This window comes from Rhynchophorus ferrugineus, unplaced genomic scaffold (genome assembly GCF_030347505.1).
Source record: "Rhynchophorus ferrugineus isolate W39M unplaced genomic scaffold, kcgeb_rfMv2 rfM5, whole genome shotgun sequence".
NCBI lineage: Eukaryota > Metazoa > Arthropoda > Insecta > Coleoptera > Curculionidae > Rhynchophorus > Rhynchophorus ferrugineus.
In genome coordinates this window covers 12071301-12087191 of record NW_027472584.1, presented here as the reverse complement: position 1 = coordinate 12087191, position 15891 = coordinate 12071301, and the positions used below count along the sequence as shown (strand labels likewise).

Here is a 15891-nt window from a genome sequence, read left to right as displayed (position 1 = left end):
TATTTATATATTTATATATTATATAATATTATTTATATATTATATACACTTATCAATATATTTTGTTGATTGTGAAAAAACGTCCATGGATTAGATGGATTACCAATAAATATTGTTAGTTTACGTAATATTACTGAATTTTTGTATGTGGAGTTTATTGAACTATTGAAACAGGATGTACTATTAATTTAGGTCAGTACTGCAGAGAACGCAAAGAATGCTTGGTGCTTATTTTCATTTGTTACTTGTAGTTCTGCGCTCCATGTTTTTTTCCTTTATTACATAATTACTGATAATTACTGACATGTTGAAAATTTAAAAGTGATGTTTAAAGCGCTGGATACACATAATTACATAGTTAAATTGTTATGTTACTTATTTAATTAATTATCCCAATTAATTCACGCGCGAGTAATTTATTTATTGATGAAAATAAATATAATAATTTCATACTAATAATTTTCACTAGTGGTAACAAACTAGATATGTGAATTAATTTTAGGGGTCTAGAATAGATGCTCATTAATTGCATTGATTATGTCAACAACCCTATACATTTCATGCCAAAGTTCATTCATTAAATTTTCATTTTGATTATGATTCATTATGCTGAAGTTGTTTAGTAGAGTAAGTGAATTCTTTCACTTGTAAACCATTGCTTCAATCGTAAAAGGTAGTTTTGTATTTTGAAGCAGGAAATTTATACACCTATGCCTAAACTAATGGGTTCCTGATCGTGACTTCGTGTCTTTTCTGAGATATTTTGTTTTTTTTTAATCTCAGTACCTTCTCGACAGTTTCTCTAAAAATAGCCTAATGGAATGGCTAAATTTTATTACTGCTGAGTCTAGATAGACTAGCTGTACGTCTATATCTCACACACTATTGGTGTTCCTTGATCAGTGTACTTTCATGCTCTTGGTTTCTCCTATCCACTTTTCCGCACTTGCATGAGACTTTATACACCCTTGTCAACATTAGCAGAATCCATTTAGCTCTTGGGCTTAGGACTACACCAGGCATATTCCTCTAGGGTTTGATGATATCTTTGATGCTGTGTTTTCTCGATCTTTTGTAGTTCCGTTTATAATTCCATTGTTCTTATCATTTACTTTTTTCCTTTCTGTAGTGTGTAAGGTTTGAATCATATTGATCATTTGATGAATTGCTTTTTGATCTTACTAGTAATTCTTTTAATGAAAACTATTTAAAAATAAGTAATATCTACGGCATCTGTTCTTCTTCAATTAAAAACTCACATTCTAACATATTTACGTTACGATTACGATTTTTAGGAAAGACAGGAAATTGTTGAGAGGACAGCGGATTAATAAGAGGATGATTCTGAAAATACTGTCTATGTATTGCAGTAGCATTGGGAAACCTTTGAGTTGAGAGTTTTAATCAATAGTCAGACTTTTTTAAATATTATTATTTTATTTATTATTATTATTGATGATTAACATATTATAGCTACTGAAAACGAAGAAAGGAACACGGTTATGGTAGATGCAGTGAAAAATATGAAAAAGAGCCGAACAAATAATCCAATCAGAAACGAGCGAAGAAGAATGGCATGAATACATGTTATATAGCGCAATTAATACAGTCCTGGTTGTTCGAGGAAAGTGGTGTGTCTATGTTAGAATGATATAGGAGCTTGGTTTATATTAGAAAAAAAAATTTTTAGAATTATTACGGCTTGAACTCTTAAATTTTTAAACAAAAAATATTTAATTAAAAAAATCTGTTAAATTATATAATTATGTTATTTGTAACATAATAACGAACGAAATGAAACTAATCATTTAGTCTTGGCATTTTTATATTATATATAATAGAAATAATAATAATAAAGAATACTTGGTATATATCTGGGTAATGAATAATTGCTGTGTCGAAAATGTTTATATTTAGCAAATTTGGGCCTAAAAGGTCAAATAAATTGACGTCTATCACATGAAACGTTCCGCCATATTAAGCTGTCTAACACCAGATGTATTGTAACAAAACCCGTAAAATGATCAGTGTGTATAAAGTATTACGTATTTATAACGTTAAGTATATTAACTCATTTAATCACATTAAAAATAACGGTATAAAAGTAACGCCTTAGTCTAATAATTGCTATTATTTGGTGTGTAAGATATATAATTATTTTTTACACATTATAATCCATTAATGCACTTCTTCCATTTTGTATAAGTTATCCTGCTATATGCATGTTAAACTGCAGGTCAATATATGTATTTGAATACTGAATCTCAGCTTTCAATCGTAATAGATAACATTTATTTGCGTAACGTGAACAACAATCATTTGTCTGTGTCATCATTTAAAGACAATGCTGCTGAAAGGTATCGTTTAGCTCAATATTTATGGTGAGTGTGCTTCATCGAGTATATCTTTATCGGATACATGAACCGTTTTATGGATAATAGCAGGGCGTGGGTACATTTACAATAAAATTTATTTATGTCAGCATTTGCGATTTTAATTGATGATTTTAAATATTTCCTGTATATACATTTTATATGTCTTAATACGGAAATGGAATCATCAAAATATGCATTTTAGTATTAATGATAAGCTAAATTAAGTTTTTGAAAAAAGACTAAAGAAACTCCAATCTTCTGGATATAATTTCTTAGGTTTTGGAATGAATTCGTAGTAATTTATAAATGTAAAATAACTGTCAATAACGATAATATATGATTTATCAAATGTGGGTTTTATATCAAATAAAGTGATTTGAGTTTAACTTTATACTGACTAAATTTATATGAGACAAAGAGCTGCTGAAAGTTATTGTAGTTGAATGAAAGTATATGGGAGTAATCTCAATGTAAAGTCAACGTATTTCAAGTGGTAATTTCGATATACAAGTCAAGAAAAAATATCCTAATAGTGATAATGCATCACGTTGGACAAAAAGCAAAACACATTAGAACCAAAATAAAACAACTATACTGGTTAGTCGGAAGATACTCTCAACTTGATCTAAAATCAAAGAGGTTGATCTATAATACAATTATAAAGCCAATTTGGACCTATGGGGTGCAAATATGGGGTTGCACTAAAAATTCAAATCAACTAGTCATACAACGCTGTCAAAACAAGGTTCTTCGATAGATTATCAATGCCTATCGCTATGTAACCAACGAAGAACTGCACGATGACGTAGAAATCAAATGGATTTGCGAAGTTATCCAATATTTCGCCTTGGAACAAGAAAGAGGATTACTAAATCAGACTAACGTGGAAGCAATACAACTGCTGAACAGCGCGCAGGATGTCAAGAGATTGAAGCGAACAAAACCATACGAACTTATATAAAGTGTATACATTTAGTGTAAACTATAGCTATAATTAATAATTAATAAATAATTATAATTTTATAATTGAGGAATACATATTGATGTATTTTCTCGCTCTCGTCTTGAGTGTTAATAACAATAAAGTAGTAATAAATTAATTGTAAATTAAGATTGTACTAAGCGTATCTATTAAAGATGTTATAAAAAAAATAGCGATAATATTTGGCGATATCCCATTGTAAACACTTATTTAGGATAAAACTCCTAAAAGTCTTATGAAAAATTAAACAAGGAAGGAAAGTGACTTTCCAAATTTGTGACATGCTGCTTCAAAAATGAAACAAGAGGATATTTCTGTATCAGTAGAGGGCGTTGGCTTAAGCCCAACAGCCAGCAACAAAAAGAGTTATTATTAATAAACGCTACTATTAATTGTTAAAGCCAAACGACAACGTAACTACGGAATAGAAATATCTGCGATGAAGGAAAAATCGCCTGGATTACTCCAAATCAGACCCTATCGAGACATGTCACCTTTTATGAAAAGGCTTCAAACATTTTGTAGATGAAGAAGTGACAACTGACGAAATATATTATAAATCGAAGAATTCTTCTGAATCAAAATTCGATTCTCGATCAAAAGATGGCAAAAAATTGTAATAGTTAAATAGTGTTCCGAAATATTATTTTAAATAAAATACTTCTTTATATTGAAAAATTATACTATTATTTAATAATATTTGTTCAAAAATAAAAAAAGTAAATTATTTAAACCCAAATCATTTTGTACACAAATTAAGCAGATTTATGGTAAGATAATAGTATTAACTACGATGTAATATTTGCAAAAAACATTATATACTGCTGTAATATTCCTCATCTGTTAACAACTTTTTTTAACAAATTTGTTTAGTGTTAAATAATAATTCCTTGTGAATGTTAATAAATATGCTTAAGTTTTACCAATACCCAAAAAAATTTAATAGAAAAGAAAAGTCTTTGAATGCACAAATTAAATATTGTGTATTTATAAGGTATATCTTTATCTTAATTGCAATATCTTCATAATAAAAATAATCAAGTGGTTTTCTGTTGACACAATTGTTCTTATCAGATGTAATTTTAATGGTATCTTAATAGGTATTTTTGAACTCGTAGTTTTTTGAATTCATGACTCCTTTGTAAATAAAATCGTTATATATTTGTGTTCAACGTATTGCTTCTTGTTTGTCAGTATTTCTTCGCTTTATTCGTGCTTTCTGTTTTATTCATAACCCCGGAAATTATTGGTGCTGATTGTATGCTGTTGAATGAGACAAGTAACAGTCAAAAGAAGCAACATTTGGAAAATAAGGCTATTCTGCATCTTCGTGCATATTATCCTTTATTATAACTAGCGAGGAGAAATATCTGCATTGAAAGAAAAATCTCCTGGATTACTCCGAAACAAATCCTATAGAGACTTATCACCTTTTATGAAAAGGTTTAAACAATTCTGCAGATGGAATGAAACTGAAGAGAAATATATTATAAATCGAAGAATTCTTCTGAATCAAAATTCGTTTCTCGATCAAAAGATGGGTAAAAATTGTAATTAAAAAAAGTAGTTAAATAGTTTTTAGAAATATTATTTTAAATAAAATACTTTTTTATATTGAAAAATTATACTATTAATTAACAATACTTGTTCAAAAATCAAAGATAAATTACTTAAACCTAAATCATTTTATACAATGTAATATTTGCAAAAAAACATTATATACTACTGTAATATTCCTCATTTGTTTACAACTTTTTTTACAAATTTGTTCAGTGTTAAATAATAATTCTTTGTGAATGTTAATAAATATGTCAAGTTGTACCACTACCCAAAAAAATTTATTAGAAAAAAAGAGTCTTTGAATGCACAAATTATATATTATGTATTTATAAGGTATATCTTTATCTTAATTGCAATAACTTCATAATAAAAATAATCAAGTGGTTTTGTGCTAACACAATTGTTCTTATCAAATGTAATTTTAATAGGTATTTCTGAACTCGTAGTTTTTTTTGCTTTGAATTCATGACTTCATCGTAAATAAAATGGTTATATATTTTTGTTCAACGTATTGCCTCTTGTTTGTCGGTATTTCTTCGCTTCATTCGTGCTTTCTGTTTTATTCATAACTCCGGAAATTATTGGTGTTGATTGTATGCTATTGATTGAGATAAGTAACAGCCAGAGGAAGCAACATCTGGAAAATAAGGCTATTCTGCACGCATATTATACTTTGTTAATGTTATTTGTCTTTGATGAAAGAGTATTACCAGTGATGTAAAATGGATCAATAAAAACAATCTCAAGTGTCTAAATGAGAAGCAAACCAGCAACAAGACACTATTAACTCGTAAAAGCAAACGAAGACATAACTTAAGGAACGGAACAATCTACATTGAAGGAGAAATCATCTGAATTACTCCAGAAGATATCCTATTGAAAAAGTAGTTCATTTTTTATGAAAAGTTGCAGAAATATTGTGGATTCATGGATTAAACCTGAATAAACATATTTGTAATTATTCTGGGGCAAGATTCATTACTTGAACGAATTTTGAGAAAATATGTCTAGTAATGATCAATATTTTTAAGACTTTTAAAACATACTATTTTAAATAAAATACTTATATTGAAAAATGATACAGATTAATTCCAGTACATAATATTTGATATCTAATTAATATATTTAATGATATTTCCTGTTAGTCATTAAATTAGAATTGCACAAAGTAACATATTTACATTTATTATTACTATTTTCTGCTACATAAATTATGTACACATAAATTCATATACCAAGCAGTCAGGAAGTATAAACATTTGCGATATGTTACAGACTAATAATCAATCAGCTAAGTATCTTGAGTGACACTAATAGGTAGCATAAGATTAATCTAAAAGCTTTAAAACCCACGATGAGTACAAATTTTAATTAAATCTTGATTACTTTTAATAATCATTAAGGAAATATAATTTTAATGTATTTTAAGTAGAGTTATCCATATTTATCCTCTTCATGTATTTAGTTATATATATATATATAGCAACATGTTTTAAATATTGTACTAAATTAATATAATTTAAGAAACAATTTTCAAATATATATGGGGAACAATTTTGGTGTTTTCTAAGCACAATTTTGCGACATATTGCTATTTCTGTGTCTAAAATAGAATTTCGTTTCAGTCATAATTCATTTATAATGAAAATTATTTTATGTAAACCTAGAGAAGTACTGATTTATTAAAAATAATAAGAAAACATTAAACTAAACTAATCTTTTCATGATGCATTATTTGATATAACACGTATTCCATAAAAAGTTTATTTAATTATGATAACTAAAATGTTATATTATCTGTATATGATTAAAAATACAATATTATAAAAGTCATTAACACCCAAGTATTTACTTGTTAATACTTGGGTGTTAACAATAGAAATAAACATATCTTATCACTTTCTCATGCAAGTTTGTATAAGCAACATGTCAAATTTTAATTTATTTATAGAATTAATATATGTAACTCTAGCTAGAAAAAAAAACTCTCCGTCTGACAATGCGATCATTATCTAACAATAAAAAATAAATATAAAACGATGTCAAATCCTCTCAGTAATTACACATGTGGTTTAAGAGCGAAAATTTGGTATAAATAGAAGGTGAACGGACAGAAATTAGCTACCGGTGCCATTAATAATATTTTACCAGCTTAAATCGAATATATATTAGTCAATAGTTGTCATAAATACAACCTAGAATATATTTTTGATTATCTAGTACGATTTTGCCTATTTAGAAACAATAAAATATATTTAAACTAATGAAACATTAAATACTAGTACTTACCTGGGATAAGATAAAAGTGATTGGCCTTTCGTGGGCTAAAGAAACCTGACGTAAACTAAAATATTTCTTCCACGACGGTCCCACCATAATGCCTGACCCTCTTAATACCTTATCATTGATTCTGCAATAAACAACACATTATTGTAACATTTTTCAGACAATTTTGATTCGATTCAACTTAATTCAACTAGAAACGCAACCGATTGGAAATGCGTAAACGATAAATCTCGTATCCCACTGGGGAAAATATCTAAGAAGTACTTCAGTTCGCGAATAGCGCATTCAACGATATATGACTGGTTATATAATAATTACCAAACTACTACTTTCCACTCGCACATTATTATAGCTTCTCTTTTATTATATACCACGGGGTTTACCGGCTGAAATAAGTTTGTTAAGTGAATCTTACGAATGCCAATTACACACAGTAATATAATATTAATGTTGATTTAATATTAGGGAAAATTTTAATTAAAAAATAAATACCGACTGACTGCTCTAAAATTTCGATAAACATAAGAATAACACATGTTGATAAGGTTATCGTTACAATAAACTATTAAGATAGCTGTTTTAGTGAATTATATACCATTGAAACCTAACTACCACTCGAATAGCTATTAAATCCGCATCCTATTGTAAGTACAGGCATTTTTAATAGTTTACAGCCCAGCATTTCCAACAATCTTACTCGATATGCCTGGTTCAGGTTTTCTTAGGACGTATAGTCTCTTTATATTAACTGTTGTTTTTGATAGTTAGATCTGAAGCAATATTAAATGTTCCATTGATTTATCATCATCACAGTTAATCCATAGCCGGCACTAAGGCAGAATATCTACTTCGTAGCCAATACATTTTTCTTTGTGTTGCAAGACCTGGAATAACCTCACCATAGTTAGCAACCGGCTATAGCTGTTGACCTTTATGATATCTTTTTCTGAGCTATTCCCCGCGTCTTCAACCCTAAAGGTCGATTTCGCCACGGAAGTCTGTAAGGAATTCGTTCACAATTCATTCAACAGAAACATTAAAACCATTGTAATCTGCGTCTCTGAATTTGTTCCTCAACTGTGCACTGATTCGCATCTTAAAATAATTACTTCATTCCTAATACAATCTCTTTAAATGCCAATACTTTTATATTTTCTTCATTAATTCTCAAGCCATATGGCTCTGCGGTGCAAACTATCGACAATAATTCTAGTAATTCTAATTAATCAACAAACTAATTATAATTAATAATTCTATATCAACAGTAAACAACAGAACGGTTAAAGAGTTTGTAGGATCATAATGAAAACTATTAATTGGTCCATCTTTTGATGAAGGCATATTTTTAGATAATCTCGTATTACTTACTACCGCGCCCTAGGGTATTAAGAAACCTTAGAAGTGATTCATGGATTATACACTCATGGTGGTCAATTTCGGTATGTTCGAAGCATATATATGAAAACATAAGTACATGTTTTTAAACAAAAGTAAAAGTTCCCAGTTCAAAAAAATATTGATAAAACTACTGAAATTGCTTCATAAAGTCAAGTCATCATTGTGTCAAAATATAGTATATACCATTATAAGGCCCAGAATGTACTCTAAGCACCCAAATGATTGGCTGAGCTGACCTATATTAGCAAATCAAGATATATAATAAATTTTTTAACCTACTCTACTTGGTTTTCACCAAAAAAAAAGGATAATACTAGGTCACTCATTTCTTATCTGACCTTTATGAACCATGCCCAAACATATGCATAATCTATGTGATTGAAAGATATTGGATTATTAAGATATTGTCATATTATTAAGATATAATAGCGATAAAATAAATTTAAGTATACCCATAAACAATTGAACTAATTTAAATAAATTAGCCACATCATTTTATAATGTTACTGTAAAAATGTAATAGGATATGTTTGAAATATTACAATTTACAGTAGAAATATTTTTTCCAAACATTCAAGAAATTATACATTTTTATATCAGACAGCCTTTTAAAATGAATAATAAAATATATCATACTTTAACATGAAAGTGATTGCTGATGATGAAGGATGAAGAAATCGTTCACAACTAAACATTTATTAAACTGAGCTAGAGAAACAATCAAAAATTATTTTCAATTATCCACTAAATTTATTATTAACTTGATAGTAATACTGCAATTTTGGGAATTTTTTGGTCATATCGAAAACAAAGCCAAAAAGAAATCATTCAGTGTTTGTCTTGAGATGTACGATAATGTTATGAATATCGCGAAGACTTCAGCGGTCAATACTGAACCCTGTTTAGGGAGCTGCCAAGCCTGCTGCGAGATTAGGAGCCATCGGTATATATGTGCTTGCGGCTATGGTAAGAGTGGAGTTCACAGAACTTGGACCGAATAACGTATGGACAATGTTCTTTTTTATAAAAATGACATATGTTTATGAAGGGGGTAGTGAAGGAACAAGGGGGAAATTTGGGGTAGTGAACAAGGAGGGGATGCAACAAGTCAATTCCAGCCCTGACAAGAAGATCTGCAATTATGTGAGAGGTACGAGTGGAGTAGCTAGGGATAAGACGGTCTAGGACGGGTGGATGACTCCAAGTGGAGGTCAGGTTTACGGAAGATGGTAGAGCAAGCAATCTCATAGCGAACTTCATTGAAAGTAAATCCCTACGATAAGAAAGTTATACACTATTATGTCTTTGTATTGAGCATGCTGCATCGAGAAAATATGCAGAATTTCCTATCGTGCATATGAGTGTTAAATTAAATATTGAGAATTGGAATATGAATTAATGCATTTGACTCAAGTATTGGCAGAAAATAATTTTTACACAGAAATGTTAGAATTAAAATTAGAGTTCGAAATATCAGAAACGCGACAGGGTGTTTTTAAAAGATACAGAAATCGATTAAATGAGAACTTCGTATATACCATATATTATCCCACTTATTATTTGTGTTGATGGATGCTACATAATCTGTCTAAGCAGCTCTTCTAGCTAAACCTTATTCTCCTATAACTTCAAAAGACATGTCGCTCTTCCAACGTACCATTCAAAAGCTCATTGAAAATAGTTAATTGATGTAAGTGAACATTTTAAGTATAAGGCCTATACTTAGCAATAAATATGTCTGTTCCTATTAGTACCTTGCCGTTGATTCTGCAACAAACAACCCATTGTTGAAACATTTTTCTGACAATTTAGATTCGACTCAACTTAATTTCACCAGAAACGCAACTGACCAGAAATGCGTAAACCATAAATCTCGTATTCCGCTGGGGAAAATATCTAAGAAGTACTTTAGTTCTCGAATAGGTTCAAAAGATATGTCGTTTGTTCAACGTGGAATTCGAAAGCTGACAGGTGAGATGGGAAAAAGTAAATGTACATAGTAAAGCGTTAGATTTTCTCTAAAAATCCAAAATATGTAATCCTTGTTTTATTGATATATCTGATATAAAATATTTCTACAAAAACAAATCTAAACTATTTAAATTCAAGTTCTTTTACATACAAATTGAGAATTATTGTAAGATAATAATATTTACCGCGATATAATATTAGATTTACACGATTTACGCGATTACATAGATTATTAAAATATTTCTATTGTTCCCAATACTAGTACCTATACTATACCATTCCATGTTATTCCATATCTATAGATATAGTGGATTAGTGCATCTTCGCTTATATAAGATTTGTTTCTTTGTTGTATCAGAAAACTGACAGGTAGTTTAAAAGGGAAACATATTTTCGTTGAAATTTATTTGACTCTGAGTATATTCAGCCTAATCGATTGTTAATATTTTGAAATTATAGTAAATGACAAACAATACGTAAGACAATTTTTACATGATAGTTTAAAATTACGTAAAATAGTGTAAAAATGTCTCACAACGATACAAAAAGATAGCTGATATATATGACACCTTTAATGTTCTAATGATAGAAATAGATATTAAGAACGTCAGTATAGAAACGAAGAATTCAGAGAATTGAAGATCTAAAATAATATCCAATAAAATCAGTTTCTAAAAAAGTCGGAGAAACCTTATAAAAGTTTTAATTCGCTAGAAGCGATATAGAGTGATATATATTGAAGGGCGTTTTCTTCTTCAATTACATTAAAATTGGGAAAAAAGCTCATAGAAAACATATAAATTCGACTGTATAGACGTCCTTGGAGAAATATTTTGCCCAATTCAATCAGCAGATAGAGCTGCGGTTGCAACATGTGATTGGCTTGTTGGCTTTAAGCTATTAGAACAAAAGCACTTGATTGGTTTGCTTAAATCGTGCGAACGCAACTATTTTTAAGGTTGTAGTTGGAAATTATACTATTTGAACTATGTAAAATGGCTCCAAACCATTTTGGACGCCTTAAAACAGACGGAAATCTTCATTTTGGATTGTGCATATTTTCTGTGTTACATTAATTGTTACTAAATTATTAATCAATATAAAACTGGATTAGAATGCATCCTGATAATGAAAAATGTTGTGGACCTAAAGCTGCTACTGAGAAGAGACATCGTTTAAAGTAAATATTATATTACCTCGATTAAACACAATGCAAATGTATCATCGTCATCGTGTGTGTATCGCAGACATTTTAGTGAGGAATTCAGAACTACCCTTTCTTCACGAATAGGTCTTAGAGTGAATGTCTATCGGACGTAGTTATTACCAAATACATATACAATTATCTATCTATTATAGACAGAAAATCAACCTACTTCTTATTGAGACATAAGTGATAGTGGTCAAAAATATTAATTTGGGTAGTCTAACCAGCTCTTCGAAAGATGTGATAGTTAATGTGTAAAAGGTAATAGTTAATTACGATCAATTTAGATAATTAGAAAATATTTGTTACAGTGCCATCAATTAACTAAAAATGTAGTTGCTACTTTAAGGGGATTTATTTTCTTAAACAAATATATTTTGGCTGAGTTAACATGCTTCAACTAGTATATTTCATCAAAAATCATTTAAAGTGCTCATCACCAATGCTTTTTTTTCATACAATTCTTGATTCTATTATTATACTTTTTGTAGATCTTTAAGCTATCTATTTTATTTAATTCCTAGATTTTGCCATTATAAAATATCAGTTAATTTGAGAGATATTTTAAAAAACACATACAAATTCAGCATTCTAATAATATAATGACTTTCAACATAAAATTTTAAAAATTACTGTTAGGTATTAACAAAACAAGAAGTAAAGCAAAGTTCTATAGTTTTTGGTCATGTCACCCTCACATGGATTTTTTAGTGACTGGACCTACAGCTTAACGTGGGCTCCGAACCACGGTCCGCGGCATTAAGCCTACCGACTGGCGAGTGACCAACTTTAGAAATCATCCCAGACATCCCAGATATCTTCCCAGCCAGGTTACTGGCGTGACTAGGATCATGTTCCTATCGTATTTTACACTCTTGCCTAGAACAATCACAAACATAAATTTTACGGTCATGCCCCAGCAGGATTCGAACTCGCGACTAACGCAATAGTAGGAGGACCGTCCTGTAGCCAGTGCGCCACCAAGCCGGCTAACAAAACTAGAAGATAGAATTCTAATAGATCCCATAAAATTGATAGCACTAAAGAAATATGAGCACGGGAGAAGGTGCTATAGAAGAATATTTTGATTATATTGCCTGGAGTATTGAGCTCTTAAACTTGTTTTCATTTATACTTATATACTTACGTTTCTTTATCTTTGTTAGATTTGTGTATATTTGTTATATACATTATATATTTATATTATTTATATTTATGTATATTTTTCATTTATATTTGTATGCGATTTTATATTAATAAATTAATTTTATAAATTAAATTTGGTTTTCATTTGACTACTATTGGTCATTAAATGTGACGTCATGAGTAGTCAGGTGAAATGAAGGACCAATCAAACAAAAAAGTTTCTCTATATGTTTCTATTTAACCAATTTAAACCAACCAATCCAATGTCACGTTCCCAGCACCCCCACTGATTGAACCGGGCGAAACATTACACACACAAAAATTAAAATTCATAATCCTCCTATTATTGATAAGATATGTCAATATAAACAAATTTGTATGCCTCGTTCCTTTCTTTGTACGCACAAAATTAATATTATTTATTTATACTAATATTATTATCTTAATTGCAATAAGTTAAAAATAAAAATATTCAGAGTTGTTTTCGAATAACACAATTGTTCTTATCTTAAAGGTAATATTTCTCTAACTGTTTTATTAAATTCAATATTTCTTTGTAAATATATGCTTATATACTTATATTTCAGCGTATTGTATATTGTTGGTTAGTACCTCCTCCCTCCATTTCTAATAACAGCGGAAGTCACTGTCACATTTGAAACAAGTGATCAGAGGAAATAAAATCTGAAAAATACCGCAATTCCACTTCTTCGTATACCTTGATCTCTCTTAATCTTATTTTAATCACTTGTAATATATTCTTGTATTAATAGTCTCACATCATAAATATTTGCAAGTATTCTATGTTATTAAGCCCCAAATTATAGATAAAATCTCTCACAAATTACTTATACGGATAATTTATTTCATAAACAAACAAAATGTTAATTGGAAATAAATGTATGACATATACACAAACAAAATAATATTTATATGGGGTTATGTAGGCATAAACAATTGCTTAAAATGTTGTGTTTATAACAGCAAAAATAAAATAGCTATACCCATTTTTCATTTATTTTAATAAATCTACTAGGTAAAAAATATTGAATAAATATAAGTAAAAACTCACCTTCTATATCATGCACAAATATATATAATGCGTATTTGTTAATATCGCAACATAATACCACTTAAAATACAATTTGATCTTAAAACAAATATCGTTATATCTCACTTGTCACTATAAAAAATTAAAATGAACAAAATATTTTATCGAATTCCGTATTATCCCTATCAAATATCTAATCAGTCTATTTCTGATTAAATATTCGACAATAGTTTTAATTTGGTGAACCCAATTAGCCCATCACAATATGTCTCAATGAACTGATCATAAATTATGTTCGTCATTAATAGTAGCGAATACAGCGGGTATGAGTAAACTGGGTTTTTATTATTGGCACGTTAATACCAACGCTGAAAAATTCTAGTTAAGACATTTTTTAATCAAATATCTTGCGGTTTAAATTTTTATAATAAGTATTAGCGAAAATTACAAGGTGTAGATATAAAATAACGATGGTGATGCTATTACAGAAAAATTTAAGCATGCGTCAAATATGTCAAACTAACAATCTGGATATGATCTGACTTACTACATCTAATAGGACGACCTTACTTGAATCCGTAGTACAGAATTGCATATAAAAAAACAAATAAATTAAAAATAAAATAGAAAAATTATAACCAAAATGTATTCATTAAATAGTTAATAATTAGTAAATTAAAATTTTCTGAAAATATAATTAGGAAAGTTATAATTAGCATCATATCAATATTTCGATTTGTCTGTTAATAGGAGCACTTGTATCTTCCTTACATTTTCTTTCTCTCTTTCTCCATGTCTCTCTCTCCTTTTCTCTCTCCCTGTGTGTCATCTCTCTATGCTCTTTTTTATATTGTTGTTTTTGTTTTTTTATAATACTGTTATAATTTATAATATATTTTCCGATTTAAACGATATTACTAAAATATTTCTGTTATGCCACAACATTTGGGAATGTCCTTTCTTTTGCCATTTTGCCATGTCTGTTTATTTATATATATATATATATATATATATATATATATATATATATATAAGTAAGTATATAAGTGTTTTTACAACAAACTTTCAAAATAGATTCAAAGAAAAGGATTAGTTAAAAATTCCTCTAATTCTTCTAATTATTATTTTAATAATATGTATTTTAATTATATTGGGTCACTAATAGAATCACATTTCAAACAAAATGAGTGTTTAGGAAATACCGTAATTTAAGTTTCAATATAAGTGATCTGCCTTTTGTAAATTTAATCAGCGACGCAATCAGTATTCTGGCGATGACCCTTTCGTTGATATTTATGAGTCTCCTTTTTACCAATTAGGGTTTATCTGGACTGTACATGCTGTTTAACGTGGGCTTCGATCCACGGTCATCGGCATTAAGCCTACCGACTACCGACATCTCAAAAGACATCCGGTCTATCCCAGCCTGGTTACTGGTGTGACTGAGATGATTTTCCTTATCAGATTCTACACTCTTACCTAAGGATAATTATAATAACTTAACAATCTATAATCAATAATGAATTTGTGATTGTATAATGAACCTTAAACAGTCACAAACACAAATGTACGACCATGCACTAGCAGGATTTCAATCCGCCACTATCGCAAGAGTAGGAGGACCGTCCCATCACCTTTACCACTGCGCCAACCAAGCCGGAATTTTTCATTATTAATGTTATCTAAATTTATGTTATAAAATATATTACATTAGGAAAGACAACAGCTTAAATAGGCGAAGTGTAATAATATAAAATAAATCAATGCAAGAACTTATCATAAATTGTTGGTTATAGTTGTAGAGATATAAATAGATGAACAGTAGACACCTGGTAAAAATAAGTAAAGTGTAGATTTGCACTATATGACGAATTGTATAGCTTATATATGATAGACGGTAACTAAAATTAATATT

At 29.1% G+C, this 15891-nt stretch overlaps 1 protein-coding gene across 3 annotated transcripts in view; it reads right to left on the bottom strand.

The window, feature by feature from the left end:
* Positions 1-15891, bottom strand: part of LOC143196906 (protein rolling stone) — a 96316-nt gene that overhangs the window by 15338 nt on the left and 65087 nt on the right. For 2 of the 3 annotated variants that reach the window (XM_076404858.1, XM_076404856.1), the window contains exon 2: positions 7207-7327. In XM_076404858.1, coding sequence (XP_076260973.1) covers positions 7207-7293 — 87 coding nt within the window. In that variant the 5' untranslated portion in view covers positions 7294-7327. Of the gene's footprint in view, positions 1-7206; positions 7328-13997; positions 14136-15891 lie in introns of those variants that run through there. The other variant, XM_076404857.1, reaches the window with a different exon arrangement.